The sequence below is a fragment of the Falco cherrug genome, chromosome 2 (genome assembly GCF_023634085.1).
Source record: "Falco cherrug isolate bFalChe1 chromosome 2, bFalChe1.pri, whole genome shotgun sequence".
NCBI lineage: Eukaryota > Metazoa > Chordata > Aves > Falconiformes > Falconidae > Falco > Falco cherrug.
Window position 1 is genome coordinate 56,176,995 of NC_073698.1, and position 16,497 is coordinate 56,193,491.

The 16,497-nt window shown below is 35.0% G+C and overlaps 1 protein-coding gene across 1 annotated transcript in view; it reads right to left on the reverse strand.

Moving 5' to 3' along the window:
- The window catches only part of UGGT2 (UDP-glucose glycoprotein glucosyltransferase 2), an 88,300-nt gene that overhangs the window by 13,143 nt on the left and 58,660 nt on the right, over positions 1 to 16,497 (reverse strand). Inside the window, exons 25-30 of the mRNA XM_055702347.1 lie at positions 15,525 to 15,627; positions 10,481 to 10,560; positions 8,012 to 8,201; positions 7,009 to 7,167; positions 5,734 to 5,819; positions 1,042 to 1,126 (exon numbers count right to left, since the gene is read on the reverse strand). Of these exons, the coding sequence (XP_055558322.1) occupies positions 1,042 to 1,126; positions 5,734 to 5,819; positions 7,009 to 7,167; positions 8,012 to 8,201; positions 10,481 to 10,560; positions 15,525 to 15,627 (703 nt within the window). The remainder of the gene's footprint in view (positions 1 to 1,041; positions 1,127 to 5,733; positions 5,820 to 7,008; positions 7,168 to 8,011; positions 8,202 to 10,480; positions 10,561 to 15,524; positions 15,628 to 16,497) is intronic.

Consider the following 16,497-nt stretch of genomic DNA (forward strand, 5'->3'; position numbering starts at 1 on the left):
TCAATTCTAACCATATTTATTTCACATTTATTTTAGTTTGTCATTTATACTGTCAAACTAACACTTACAGACTTCTGTTCACACTAAATCATGTATCCTTTTAGCTAATGCTTCTGAAGCCACATCCTAGGTATCGCTGAAGTCATTCTACAGTTCACCTGAATACTAGAGCTTACATATTCTAGTTGTAAGCTTAATACATACTATCTTTCACATAAAACAATTTTCCTATCTTGACCCAAACAGCACCCCCTTTCACCCTTTTCTGTGGTTTAAAAGCAGGCTGATCACACTCGAGAGTTATACATTTTCTCCAGGTTCTGGAAACTTTCAGTTACAGGATTGCAGAAGAGACTCATATATGTGGTTTTAAAAATTCCTTTTGTACTTAGACAATGTAAACTGTCTAAAATTGGGATACAATGTATCAAGGACACCTACACAAAATGTTATTTATAAAACAGTGGAAAACATACTATAAGGTTCTTTCTCCTTAATAACTCCTGTTTCATTATCTCTTTTTGATACATCTTTAAGAATGAAAGTAACAATTTCATTTAAACAAATTTGGTTGCTTAGGGTAGAATTCAACGTACCTAATTTTAACTTCCACTCTGGTATCTGAACTTCTTTTAAAATCCCTCCCCAGTCACAGGAGAGAAATGGATGTCTCAAGAGGTGGTCATCCCCTTGGTTTAAATACATATGTGAGCTGTGACAAGCAGTTCTTTAGACTGTCTTTCTCATTCTGCTAAGCAGAGAGGAAGTTTAAGGCACCTGGACTACACTCTTAGACACCTTAAACTAGATCAGATAAATCCCATCTATGTTTAACAGCTTTTTAACAGTCTCCCATGAAATTAGCATAACCTGATTGGATCAAATTAACTACATTAATCTGCACACCCTTCTCTAATTATACAAAATCTAAATTATATATTTCAGTATACGTCTTCCAATTAAATATAGCCTAAGACATATAAGCATTAGTTATATTTCATATACAGAAAGACTGCAGACAAAAAAGGTATGCCTACATACTTGGACTTTGATAATTTTGCTTCTGAAGCTGTTTAACACCACAATAACATCTGTCAGGTCAGCTACAGAATCTGTTCCTTCATGTCTGTGAAGAGAAAAAAACCAAACCATGCAAATGCATTGGCTCATTAAAACATGCATTATTACTTCTGTTTAGTTAGAGTATAAGGTTCAAGATTGCTGATATTTACAGAAACAAAAATTTCTTCACTTGCACCTAATTATATCTTAAAACTCAGAAAGTTTCTGAAGTTATCCGTCACTAGACACTGTCTACAGTGGCAGCCCTCACTTTTTAATTTGGATTTTCACAAGTTTATCAACCAATGAAAAAATGCAGTAACCTAGAGCTGAACATGTTATTATGCCTTATACAGGTATATATTACATTCAAGTATTAAACTATGTTTTATTTTTCAAATATGGAGAACACCTTAGAAATTGCTGTGTGATAGCACTAAATGTACTTTTAAAATAAATCTGAGGAAACCTTTAGCACAGTGCTGAGACAGTACAGGCTGGCTTTGGTAACTGTACCCCTAAAGACCTGGCTGTCCAAGGCACCACATGAACATCTGCCCTACTGAACATTAGTTTAAAGCCATTCAGGCATCTCAAAACCACAGTTCACCGAGTAACAAATATGAAAAACATTGCTGTCACTCTGCGATACAGAGCAATAACATAATCCTCAAATTTTACAGCTTTTAGACCTCCATAGCCCATATATTTTTCCTTCAATGCTTTCTGTCTTTTAACAGCTTTATGTTGTTTCCTCTTGCTAAGGCTGTGCATTAAAAAAACTGGTTTAAGAAAGCAATCTGCCCTCCCCAGAAAAAAAGAAATATTTAAAACTTGTTTCAATCCATTTCATCTAAAAATGACAGGATTTTATATAATTATCTGAATTTCCTATTTAATATTTTTCTGTCAAATGGGCCTATGATTACTAAGTTTCACAGAAATGCCTGATTCTTGTACAAAACAATGTTCAGGATCATCTTGACTTTTCTACTTTCCGATTTAGTTTCATTTTCACACTTTTAAAGTATTGCACATATGAACACTTGGCCAAGAACTGTCTTTTTATCAGATATGTACAGTACCCAACATAAAAGGTCACTGATATACATTTTAAGTATAGTGTGTCATTAAAAAGCTCTAAAATAGTAAAACTAGAGCCAGCCAAACTGCCCTTAGCAGAAATGGCAGCAGCTGGCACAATGTTCTCATTTTTGCCCTCAGTTTTTACACACTCAAAATTTTCTTTGTTATTCACTCAGTTACCTCAAAATCTCTATGCTATGAATTCTGTAGCTAGCGCTACGGTTCTGCTGAAGAAGATTATTTTCCAGAGTCCTTACAATATTCTCAAAAGCGTTTGGTTTGGCTGTAAATTTAACAACATCACTTTGTCTCCCTAAATCTCTTCTGTGAATCCCTTACTGTAGGCTCCATCTTTACTGAGTGCCAATTCTTTTACTCTGCGCAGCACTCAGTGTGATGAATTTCTGTCCCCATGTGAACAATGTACTGTAAATAGTGACAGTCACCATTAGTTACCTCAGACACTTAATGCTGGTCTCAAGATCCAATTTATCTGTTTCTCCAGTCACATCTTTGTATACTTCCTACTACACTATGGTAACATCTTTTCCTGATAGAGTACTTAAGTTCAATTCCTCGTCACCCAACTACGTGCTAATGGCTGCTTACAGACTAGGATATTCACTTACTTTTCTTCTCTGAAAGAAAATTAACTCCATAATACTGTCTCTAATTTTACATCAGTGCTCTGAATCATACACAAGACCTCTTGTCCTTTCTCTGTCTCTGTGTATATGGTGTTCAGCATGTTGTAATTTTATTCATGTAACAGATGTACATTTCAAATGAGCAATCGTGTGAATAAGGTTTTGAATATGACCTGGGATCTAGAAAAAAATGGGATCATGATATATAAGCACCCTTAAACATACCAGTAAGGATTTTGTGTTTTGTCCAAAAGTTTACTAAACTCTGTTAATGTAACCTAGTTTGTAAACTCACTGAAAGTAGGCATAGCTTCCTTTTTAAATCCAAGCAAGATGCATTGCATACCAACAGCACTATTAAGTATTTAACAATAACTACTTTGCTGGTATATAATTACTGTACAAAACTAAACACGCCCACAGTATTTATGTCACAGCTTTAAAATGTTTCAAAACACCTATATACTTTCAAAACAAATATCAATATAATACAAAGTATAATTTTCCATATGGAGAACAGAAGCATTCAAGTTCAACAAATGGAAACCTTTTAAAATGTCAAAAAAAAAGAACAAAAAACTCCTTGCCCAAATTATGAAAGATAAAACTTTCAGTTAAGCAGTTTGCATACCATCAAAATATGATAAATTATATCTACTTGCCTTTTAAAAAAATTAAATATTCCGCAGGAACTTACATATATCTCTCTAGATATAAACTATTTTCTGCAGTTTTATCTTGCAATACCTACCTGTTTTCCTACCAACATCACAGAATCAAATTTCCAATAATAAAGCATTGCTCAGACTGTTGCCAAGTATACCAATTTTTGTTTTCCTAATATTCATAGTACTTAATAACAAATTGATTTACGAGCGTGACTGCTTCAAAATAATGATCCTTGTTAGAAGCAGTGTTTGGGGAAAAAAAAAAGCTTATTTCAAAACCTGTGTATTTACATAAAGTAAAAATAAATTACTTGCATATGTATTAGATGCTACTATAAGAGAAGCAAATAAGCACTGAGATACAGAACATGCTGTAACTTCAAAATCCTGTATTTCTACTACAACTCCTATTTAAAATGTACAGGCCTGTGCCTCAAAGAAAAGAGGTCATCTGACAGTTCAGCAGGGGAGGATATGGCTAGTATACAAAAATGGAGAATACACTGCAATACCTCTTGGCAAAATTCCATCCTGTCAATAGTTGCTTGAGTTCTGATAGCAATTTGATACTATTAATACTGATACCAGTAAAAGAAGTATCAAAGGTCCTGGTACAGCCTCCCAAACATATTTAGCTGTTGTACTCTAAACCTACAGCTTGTAATAATTAAATGAAATAAACACTATTAGATTCCTCATCAAGTAGGAATTTTACATAACTTAGCTGAGCTTAATTAAGCTCATTTGTATTGCATCTTAAGGAAAAATCAGTAATCTTAAAAAACAGCAGATTTAAGTTTCCTTGCATCCAGTCTAGAATATAGAGTGAGTTTGTTTCATTTTTTATTTCAACTATAGCTCATTACATTTTTTTTTAAACTATGGTATCTTTTATAAATCACTTTATATATCTGAAGAAATGAATGTTAAATTAAGACAAATTATATAGCTAGAGCTGGTGCAGATTACATGAACTTCTTAGGATAAAGACTATTTTTCTGCTTTTTCAACAGATTGTAAGTGGTTTCTGGAAAAATTAAATTGAAAATTGGAAAGAAACAGAATTAACCTAATACCCTGTTAACATTTCTTCCTGTAACACTGAAATTGATGCATTAACTAAATATCCAAACCAGCAAAGATGTTCATTAATTTTTTCATCTTTTAATAGTAGCTGATGACTAAACATAATATGGAACTATGTGTTCCTGAACTCCAAGTAATAATAAGTATTTTATGAGAAATAAATCTGTTTCAGCCCACAGAATTACAGAGCTGGGGGTGCGAAAGGAAGAACTGAAGCTGAAATAAAACAACACTCTTCCTCCAGAAGGGATAGGATCCAAAGCTTCATACGGAAGCCCTCATATGCTAGAAATCTATGCCGTTACATAAAACATGAAAAAGAAAGACGATTCTTCCAAGGAATAGTTGGAATGATGGCTAGCATACGTTCCTCATATGAAAACCAACCATGGACATTACAGATCTACAACCCATATAGGTGAGAAGTAAATGCCAGTTACTGGAGTAACATGACTTCTTTCCATGCACAGGGGTCTACCAAGAGAGGGAAATGTGGTGCAGTCAACATGCAGATAGGGTACAAAACTGAAGGGTGCTTTTGTATCCTGAGGTGGTATAATCACAGTGACTCTTAGATGACTTACATAATTAAGAAACACTCAGAATTAATTGAAGAAAAAAACCCCTAGAACTGAAATTAATATAATGTTCCTGTTAAAAAAAGACGCCATCCATCAGTAATAACACTGCAATTCAGAGGCACCCTCAGAACCGAAAAAAAGAATACGAGAGTGAAATTCATGGCACTTCCTTCAGCTATCAAGACACTGCTGGAGAGCTAGTAATGCTCCACTGTACATATTCTTGGAATTACATGATAAGTATGTTGGGAATGCCAATACTAATCAACAAAACCAAGAGTGACATTTTAACAGAATTCGGTGCAAGCAGAGGGCACATGTCTGGTAGCTGTGTAGCTGTACAGTAAGAGCTAGTATCAAGTCTAGCTGAGCAGCTTAGGCTTATTACGCATTAACATATCCAAATGCCTTCAAGAAGACATGGAGCAATCAAACAACAATTTACGCTATCAGGAAATCAGGTATCTGTTATAAACTTCAAATCATCATTTGCTGCCTCTTTTTTTTTTTTGCTCATTTTCCTTCAGTACTGTCAGATCTTTTCAAAATATATTGCACTTTCTAATTTATAAGTACGTTTCCAAAAGATGGATTATTACTTACGAAAAAACCTGGTAAATCTCTTCAGATCTTCCTTTACGCAACCTCAGCATCCAAGCACCTGGATTAGCTTTCAGCTGAAAATACCCCTAAGAAAAAAAGGAAAGACAGGCACTTTTTCTGTTAGCATTTCAGAATCAATCATATGCATACACAAAAATCAATTATCCAACATTTGGTACTGCAGCCAAGGTTAGCAACCATTACCTAGGTCTCATGCTAGCCCTAAAAGTAATATGGCAGTGATGCAACCAACTGTTACCTTTCCTGTTATTATTATATATTAATGTCTTACAGTGCTCCGTTTGTTTCTAGCTGAATTTGAGCATATACGAAATCTCCACCTAGATCAGTATGTAAGTGAACAGTAAAAGAAATAAATTATTAAACTGACCCTAAACTGAAAAGCTTCTTTGAGACTTTGAATTTTTGTCTGGAATAACTTTCCAAGTCAACACAGCTCCTACCCAATTCAGGAACACTGCACACAGCTATCACTATGTGCAAGCTAAATGAAGCAACCTTTGAAATGTTTCATTGAAACTTTTCATTCAAAGTTTCACCATGTTGAACATCTACCACTGAGACCGTATTCAGTACTTGGGTAAAAATCAAAGATTCATGGTTTAAGCATTTTATTCCCTGTGATACAGTATTTACAGAGAACAGAGAATAGCAGATAAGTAACAGATCTTACTCATCAAAATCCTTCCCTATCAAATTACCTCGGCCAACAGAAAATTAATCTTTCACATCAGAAATCACAAGATCTTCTGCTCTAAGGACTGCTAAAGTGAAAAATAATTACTTTGGATGACCAAAGGAATTCTCAGGTGGGGATTTGTCCCACAGAGCCTTTAAGCGCTTAACTGAAGCACTGAAAATAGGAGCCGCCTTTTGCCCAGATCACTGTGTAACAAAAAAGGTTATTTTAATCAGAATGTGATTCATACCTTACATCTGTCAGTGGAATCTCCATCTGAATATAGCTACCTCCTACCATCTACTTAACACAATTAGCCTCCTAGTTTAGGCACTTCAGACTAGTTTAAAATTAGGCTATATCCAAACCTATATTGGATCAGAAGAGCAGCAGTGGAAAGCTCAGCAAATTAGAGATGCACGTCTTTTGTAGACAGTCTAAACTCTAGGAGGTTCCTATCAGTTTCAGTGTTACTAAGCTTGCAACACAGAGAAATGGATTTAAAGAACAAGCAGCTCATAAAGAATTCTCATTAAGAACATGCAATTGTAGTGACTATTTCTGTACTTACTTACCAGGTTGGCCATCACAATAGTATCAACCATGACAGGATTATGCTTTGTGCCCAGAGTGAACTGTAACCCTCGAGGAGGTTGTCCAGTTGTCACATCAAAACAATGTCCTTCAAGTAATATATATTCTAGTTCGTATTCTGCTATAACCGTCCCTTTTATCTGTGGGAGGAACATTTCATCAATAAATGATGTCATTTAACTATGTGGGAAAAGCAACATATTACAATGACAAGCAAGTTGTGTGGGATTTACCTCAGCTGAATTCAGCTGTCAAAAAAAAAAAAAGAGAAAGGCCCTTCCAGAAGGAGCTTCATTCAATTTTCAAATAGGTACCCAAGATAAAGAGGATGAATCATTGTCTGGAGGGACCTTCTCCACTGACTATTGAAGAAGGTAAACCCCAACATTTATTTTCACAGTACACTTTCCAAGTACACAGCTTTGGTCAACCAAACACCATCAATATTTTGCATAAGCTTAGTGACCGAAACAAATCTAGTGTCTTTGAAGCTGAGGGATTAAAATTTAAAAATTGTTACCTAAAAAAGGGTCAAATATACTTTAAGCTATATTAATAAAAAGCCATATATTCAGGTTTATTTTAAGATTTACTCAGGTTAATCCTCTTACAACTGAAAATATAGAAAAAATAGAAATAGTAAGACAATACACAGAATGCCTTGATTTTTTTATTTTTATCTCAAAAAAATAGCATTTCTGTAAACATTATAAAGCTCAACATAGCAGATAATTACTTTAACTTGTACTCTGCATTCTGATTTTTTCTGTTTCATTGTTTTCTTTTAAAACTTGCACTTTTTTTAAATCAAGAGAGAATGTTAAAAAAAAAAGGAAATAAAAAAGGTAAAATACTGACTAAATAATCAATTACCACAGAAAATCTTTCTGGAAAACAGACACAAAATTCTCACAATATTTCCATTTCCTTCTTGAGGTAGAAGGTCCAACACAAGTTTTATAATGTTTACAAAGTATTACTTACATCCTGTAAATGAATATTATCCAGATCACAGGAACTGTTTACTGCTTCAACCAACCAGCTTTCAGGAGTGATCATGTTTAGAGTCAAAAGGAGTGATTCTGGCAATTCTAGGAATTTTGCCACAGGTTCAGAAGCAAGGTGCTTGTTGATCCCATAAGTTAATTCTGGTTCCAGAACAAAACGATAGAAGCTGTCGAAAAATAAGAGTGTTCAGAAAAATAAATTTACTGAAACAAAGTTCCAAACATGAAGTTCTTGTAAAATGCTTTAAGATATAGTGAATGTTTACTAAATTAATGGTGTTTGGAGGCACAGTAGCTTCCTATTCTTTTGGAATGCCATCAGACTATACATATAGCATCTCAAATGGGATGGTAGATGAACATAGGTCTATTTGCTTTTGGTATTTATTTCTATCAAAGTGCGTAGTTTCCGTTAGCATTCTAAACGGCTGGGAAGGTGAATACCCAAGAGGTGTATCTTGACTGTGAACTGCCTTGAATTCTCAGAACCTGTATCACTGAACTAAGCAGAAGCACTAATCTCTGCTGGAAGAAAAGAGTCTTTGGGAACAGCTTCTGACACTGGCAGCAGCAAAGACAGAGCAGAGGAAAGAAAGAAGGGTTCTCTCTCTTCCTCTCCAACTCTTACCCTCTATTCCACAGGTAAAACTACCCTGCAACAACAAAACAATCATGATTTTCTTCCTTCCTCTACTGATATTCAACAAAATGAGAAGAATCAGAACAGAAAGAGAGCAGTGATGATGGTGAGCAAAAGCAGCAAACAATGCATGCTTCACATGGGGGTGGGGCAGAGCGGACAGGCAGGGGAAGGGTATTTAATTACTATGAAAAGTAAGGAAGAAAGAAAATCTGTACCATTCAGGAGGAATACAAATACACAAAGCATTTAGGGTAGTATATGGATGCATTTCATGTGAAACCATTGCTGCAATGAAAATATAAACTGTCTGCAGGGCAGATGTCTGAACACTTCTTCCTCTCACCTCTCCCAAGCACAGGGAAAGAGCCAGGCGCTAACACCTGCACAGTGCCTAGCTTTAAAAGCAATCATGACAATGTCACACAAGATACCCTGAAGACTGATGATTAAGACACTCTCTTGCAGTGTAAAAGGTATGAGTTCAATTCTTCTCAAACCAAACAGAAACTAAAGACTTCCGTTTTGTGGGCAAGTGATGAATTCTCCCGTCTGCTGGCTAAAGGGCAGGCACTACCACCAGCCTCTCATAGTCAAGATTATAGGTAAAGTATCTGCCAAAGGGATGGCAGTGCTTAAACATTTCCCTTCGACAGAAAGGAATGCTCTCTGGTGAATTAAGTGTAAACGTCTGTAACTGAATTAGTGAAACCTGGGCTTTACAGACAGTTAAAAGAATATTCAATTTAAGGCAGGTAATTTCAGGGTATACTGTTCTTAACGAATTACAGACAGATCTCAAGTGCAGATTGCACATTTACTGAGATTACTTTCATTTCTAAGTGTACTTAATCTGTAAAATTCATTACATAGGCAGTGGGCTGCAAGAAGTGACCAAGTTAGGCAGACAATCTCTCTGCAGATTTTCACAGTCATGAAACACTCTCCACTGATTTATCCAAGGACTGTTTATGAGAGGTACATTTGATGGACTAGATCCCTTCCCTGTGGTCCCCTGCTTGACACCTTAGAATTATAATTTTTCTCTAGACAAATGCAAACAGCTTAAGTAACACTCAACTTGCATTCAAAGAAAATAACTAATGCAACAAAAGAAACCAGAAACACAAGCCACTTTATTTTTAAGGGATTACATACTGTTAATGCTTGTCTGGTTTTGGTTGGGGCAGAGTCAATTTTCTTCCTACTACCTGATGCAGTGCTGTGGTTTTTGTATTTAGTATGAGAATGATGTTGATAGTAACAACTAAAACAGCATGGTAAGTAGTTCTTACTCTAAGTCAAGGCCTTCTCAGTTTCCCATGCTCTGCCAGTGAGCAGGTGCACAAGAAGCTGGGAGAGAAAAGAGCCAGGACAGCTGACCCAAACTAGCCAAAGGGATATTCCATACCATAAAAGATTATGCTCGGTATATAAAGCCAGGAAGAGCCAATTACTGCTTAGGGACTGGTTGAGTATCAGTCAGCAGGTAGTAAGCAACTGTGCTGTGCATCACTTGTCTTTCTTGGGTTTGATTTCTCTCTGTCTTTTGTTGTCTCCCTTTTCATTATTATTAGCATATTAATATTATAATATTTTATATTATTTCAATTATTAAACTGTTCTTATCTCAACCTGTGGGTTTTACCTTTTTTCCCCCCCCGATTCTCCTCTTCATCCCACACCAAGGGGGAGTGGAGTGAGGAAGTGGCTGTGTGGTACTTAGCTGCCATCTGGGCTGAAACTATGACAAGGCTGTTTTTCCAAACCAGGCAAGATTATGCACAAAAGCGATAAACTACTTACCTCTTCAGTGGCACTTCTGACAGCTTAGGTCTGCAGTTCAAAAACAACCTGAGTTTCACATTGATCACGTCTTTGAGTACCTACAGGAAAAAAAATCTCTCTGTAAAAAAGTGGTTCTTGGTAATCACCAAACTTTGAAAATAAGCCAAAGTTACCCTTGTGACATCCTGTCATTTCTCAAGCTTCAGTAGAAAGCTCAAACATTTTAAAGTTCTAAAAATATCTGTGTATATTATGGTATTAAGGGAGGTTGTCTAGACATTCCGAATAAAGATTTGACCTTTTCTAAAACTGCATGATTTAGCACATGATATTCTTGATAGTCAAAATGTTAATGTTTTCCCCTAGTGATGCGTTTTTTTGAAGAGCAGCTATCCCCATTTTCCAATGCTTGAGTAAATCATATTATCACCTTTCTTATATTGTGTTTTCTAGAAGATCTTAAAGCACTTGAAAGTCTAAGCAGAACACATGCTTTTTATTCAATTACCAATCTTAAAACAATGACTTCCCCTCTTATTAAAATAGTTGTATAAGCTGTTGAATAAAGTGCAAAGAATTTTTTTAATACTTAATTCCTTAATAGTTTTAAGTGTCAGCAATAGATTAATGATGTGTTAAAACTATTTGATCAACTTCAAAACATTCCAGTAAATTAAAATATTTCTGCTGCTTCTTCAGTTTCTCCATCTGTTAATTTCTAAAAATACCAATTTTCTAGATGCTGTTATATAGGAACCATAATATTAGGACAGTATTTTTTCTCATTTTCATGAGCAGTCTATTTTATTTAAAGTTAACAAAGTTACTAATTTCTTTAAAGCACTATTAAAAAAACTTTACCAAGTTATCTTAATTTCTGTGGTTTCTGATCCAAAGTGCTTATTTGAAAGCCTAAAGCAGCTGTGTCTACTTTTACGGATATTATTAGAAAAGCAAATAAGATATTAAAGGCCAAGTTAAAATACTGATACTACTAAGTCTAAAATCTAAAATTACTATAATGGCAAGTAAACTGGGAACAAAGCAAGACAATGGCCATCCTTAAATCTCTTGTTTATCATAAGCATTTTTTTTCTCTTTCCTCAGTTCAACCCATGACTACACATATTCTTTACTATAGCGCTACAACTTTACATAGTCCTAGGGACCTTTTCTGCTCCTGGTTTCTCATGCTTACCCCTCGTGTCACCTGAATACCACCACTGAAAAACTACCGAGCAAAAAGTATAGACTAGAGAATGGCTTAAGGGTGACAAGTGAAGAAGCAGGAAATGAGAACCTGGCAGCACTGGAAGCATAAGGGAAAGTATTACTTGACATGGGCTAGAGACCACTAAAATCAAAACAGATGTCAAAGTGACTCAGGTATTTAACTATCACTCAGAATAAAAAGCATTTGTAAGCAGCACTTGCTGGTCTCATCTACTAAAACATACCCAGAATTTTCAAAGTTAAAGAAAAAAACTTCTCAAATAAACATGCTGCATCCAAAATTATGTAAACCTGTGCTGGACTTCTATCTTCAAACAAGACAAAAGTCTCACCCCATTAGTAAGAACAATACTCCAGCAATCTGCACAGATAGGTTGTTGTGTAGGATGCAATGATCTTGAAAAGAGACCAAAGTATCATCCCAATTCATCAGCTGATCACAAAATTTAGTATAGTATTGTAGCCAAAAGAATAATGCCTATCTTAACAAACATTTCAAAGGAATTTAAATAGGCAATGACAAATAAGGCAAGAATGCATTACCTCTGTGTTTTTCAACAATGCAGCTTCTGGAATACTGAATTTGGTTTTGTTATTTAGGTGCCTTACAAGGACACTAAAAGCCAGGACATTCAAGTTAACACATGAAATCGTTACAAGACTGGAAAGCTGCTTTTACAGCAGAGCGTTTGAAGAGTTCAGTCTGCTTGCTTTTAATCAGAAAATCCAAAGAAGAGCACAGAAATTTAGTTCAGGGAATATTTAATACTGAAAAAAATGGCTGAATTATTTCAGTTTACTAGGCTTGAAAATTATTTAAGAGCAAGTTTTATTTTGCATGTGCAGTCACTTTGCAAAACACTTACTGTGTTACCACAACTCATCCGAAAATCATTAACTCACTAGACCACGATAATTCAATCACTTGGAACTGTTTGTGACCATCACTATAATAGGAAGCATCTGCACTGAAAACAAACTCTCTAATAGAATCTTCAACAGAACTGACAAAATGATGAGAAGAACGTTTACAGCATGGAGCTAAATAAAAATCTACAATTCCAAGTCTGAGTTTAACAGTCAGGTTAATTAGCCACTGGAAAAGCTCAGTAAGACCTGTGATCTGTACTCAACGACTTGATAATATTTAAATTGGAATAAAAAAATATTTCCACTTTTAATGCTAATTGATAAAAAGAAGTCCTATGACCCATGTTATATAGGACATCAGACTACGTTATCAAAAGAGGGTCCTTCAGAGATTCCTATCACTTTAGGGATGAAATAAGAGTTTCTCTCTGAAGACAGAATGAACAAAGAAAAAAAGGCAAAAAGGCAAAAGATAACTGACAGGAAAAAAGAAAAGGTTTGATTTTTCCCTCCACATTTTTGAGTCCTTTGACAGTTACTGGAACAAGATAAAAGTTGATGATCCTGAGTTACATACTGCTGGGGGAAAGCAGTTAGGCTAGTGGACATGTAGTTTCTTCAGTGGTACTTTCAGCTGGTTTTGGTGAACCATGGGAAAAACCCCCGACCATCCACCTCTTCAATTTTGTCCTCATATTTAGAAGAAGGAATTTCTACTTTTTTCACACCACATTAGGGATCACATTCATAACTTTAGGACTAGTTGGTATTCCATGCATTCTGCTGAGAACTGATGTGGTCCAACCTTGGTCAAGTTATGGCTAGTATTTAAAGATCTACTGTAGGCAGTGACTGTTGCCTTGTCTGGAAATACTTGATGCTGAAGTCTATGAAAAAACTTTTTGAAAAAGGGAAAATGGGTTATATGGGAAGTTCTACCTGCCTCCCTCTGGAGAGAATATAGAGCAGTTCTTATGATACAATCCAGTACAGACCACATAAAAGCTTTGGCTCCACTCTCATTCAGTCTCTTGACTCTTACCTTGCCCTTATCCTCAAATTGTCACTTTATCAGACTAAGCAGTAAAGTTCAGATGACAGTTTACCTATAGCTGTTTACACATTCTCAATTTCAATTCCATTTAATATGAGTAACTGTTTGTTTATATTAAAAAAAATACCAAAAATTTTTTTAAGTGACTATTAAATGACAAAAAGTAATATAATAGCATGACTTCACCAGGGTAAAAAAATAATAAAAATCACAATGTGGACATGTTCAACATGGACTGGGGCAAGAATCATGTGCTTTGATGTGGTAGTTACTACACAAATTTTGCACCATGAATAGCTACCATCCCAACATACTGGGCACTAAACCAATTATGTTATTGAAAAAAAGATCCTTTCAATATAAATATATCCCAGCGCTTAAAGTTTAGAGTATTAAAGTCACCTATATATAGCAAGATAATCAGAAAAATATCCATTTAGGAACTTTCAGTCTGGGGCTTGCTGTACATGTAAGCGTTTTGTCTCTACACCAGGAGGTGCTGAGACACCTCTCATATATATATGTGTGTGTGTGTGTGTGTGTACGCATGTTTGTATTTTCAGATTATTTTATTTTTAATTTAAAAATAAAAAAATAAAATTAATCTACATCAAAGTATTTGTTTGCTTTTTTTGTTTTTGGTTGGTTTTTTTTTTGTTTTTTTTTTAGTTTCAACAGCATTTCATTATTCTCTCCTAATCTTGAATAAGACTATAGCTCCTATGAATCAAGCAGGATCTGCAATGGCTGAACAGCTTGGTAGGCCATGGGAGTCAGCTGTCCAGGCCTGCATTAAGGAAGAAACTGCTCATTAGCCAGCCTGTTGCACTAGGAGGAACGGAGGCTCCTGATCTGAGCTACAAGGTCCTTGACAGAACTTACCATAATATGAACTTCTGGCTGAATGGACAGAGTTTCCAGTCAATTCCAAACTGAAAACACTTCCATTTGGTAATACCACGCTTTCATTTCAACTGAGGATGGTGAAACGAAAGATCTGGTTCTAGAGAAAAGCTACTATTTCATAGTCTTGAAATATCAGAATTTTCATGTTTTTAAAATGTTTTACTTCACTATTACATATGAAAATGAATGGATGCTTCAACATTTGATACAAAAGGCAGAAAAGCATATGAAAACGGGAGGGGAAAAAGCAATGTAAGAATTTATGGAACTTTCATAATTACTGCAGAGAAAAAGATAAACCAGGATGCAGCAAAAATCAAGTTACAGGCTTCAGAATCGTAGCAGACCATTAAAAAAAAGACAAAATTTACATTTTTATGGGAAACTATAAAGGAACCTGAGGTAGAGTGATATTCTGCAGCTACTGAAAAAAGAAAATCATTTTAGGAGCTATGTTTTTAGGACAGTTTCTCTTTAGATGACCAATAGCTACACACAATGGAAGACTTCTAGATATACATGGTAGCATTAATCAACTGTGAAATACCCTTCCAAGAGCTGAAAGGTTTATAGTCCAATCTTCTCATGATGATATTACAGGTCAGATTTAGAACACCTCATTTAGGCACCTTGGAAAACTAAGGTGATTTGGTTTAACGGGAAGAAGCATACGCCTCAAGATTTTGAGATAGGAGATCCTTTCCCTCTATATTACACAGGCAGTTTCGTCCTTTCCTTCTATTGACTATAAAGAGCATTTATGGACTCACTGTTAAGAGGACTGGTTCACGGGGCATCTGAATTGTAATTGCAAATAAGATACTTACAATAATGAATTAGATAATCCCCAACTTTTTAATATGAATTTAAATAACTAAATATATATATATTTCAAAATACTTATTTTTTTTACCTCTTTACTACACTGTACATGGAAATTAGAAAAAGTTTAGTAAAAATTAAACCACAAACATGTAAATGAAATGACCACAGTCTTACAATCAGTAAGTGAGCCATCTTCTGTGCTTCTTTTGTCAATGGATCCACAATAGCAAGAACATCATAGAATGGTTCATTCTGTTGGGGATCAATTTTTACTACGCTGTTAAAAAAAAAAAAAAAAAGTGACATGAAAACTCTAAACTGAATTTGTGGAAATAAATATTTTTAGGCATGAATTTGTAGCATCAAAGGCACTTTAAATTTTACTGCTGATGAAGACATTTCCCTCATTCCAAGCAGTAATCTTGAAATTAGGGAAACCTAAATGTGAAGAACAATTAAAGATTCAGCATTGATCTATATAGTTCCATACTGGTTACTGATTAAATACATGCCCTACAACAGAATTAATAAAGGAAAATATACAGCAAAATATTAAAAATGGTCTTTTTGTCACTGGTCTACTGTTTTCTTCACTGATATCCACAATCACCAGATTTCAGAAGCGTCAGCAGTGCCACAATTTTTTTTTTTTTTTTTAAAAACAGTTTGAAAAAATGGCAACGTAGAAGTGTGAAACATCCAGTGGGATGGATTAGCTTTGTGCATTCCAGAAAATAATTTATTTTGATAAACTTGATTAGACTAAGTCAAGGAGACCTAGTTAATGTACTCTGGATCTACAGGAAGGAAATGTTAGTAAACTTAATTAAATAAAAAAAAAAAGAAATCATGTGCTGTAAACACACAAAATTGACTATCTGAATTGGTTTTCCACAAAAAATATACCTAGAAATTTAAGCACCATTAGTGAGTCAAACTCCTCCAATATGGTAGTAGCATAGTACTGGCTGTTACAGGTATAACTTTGGAAAAATGCGTTAGCCAATTAAAACAGGCTACTACTGATTTCACTCCTAGTATTATCAACGACAGGGCCAGCCCATTGGCACAGCACACTAGAGTACCTTTACAGATAAAAACAAGCAGGGATTTGGAAATAGTATTACAAACATTTTTGATTACTCTT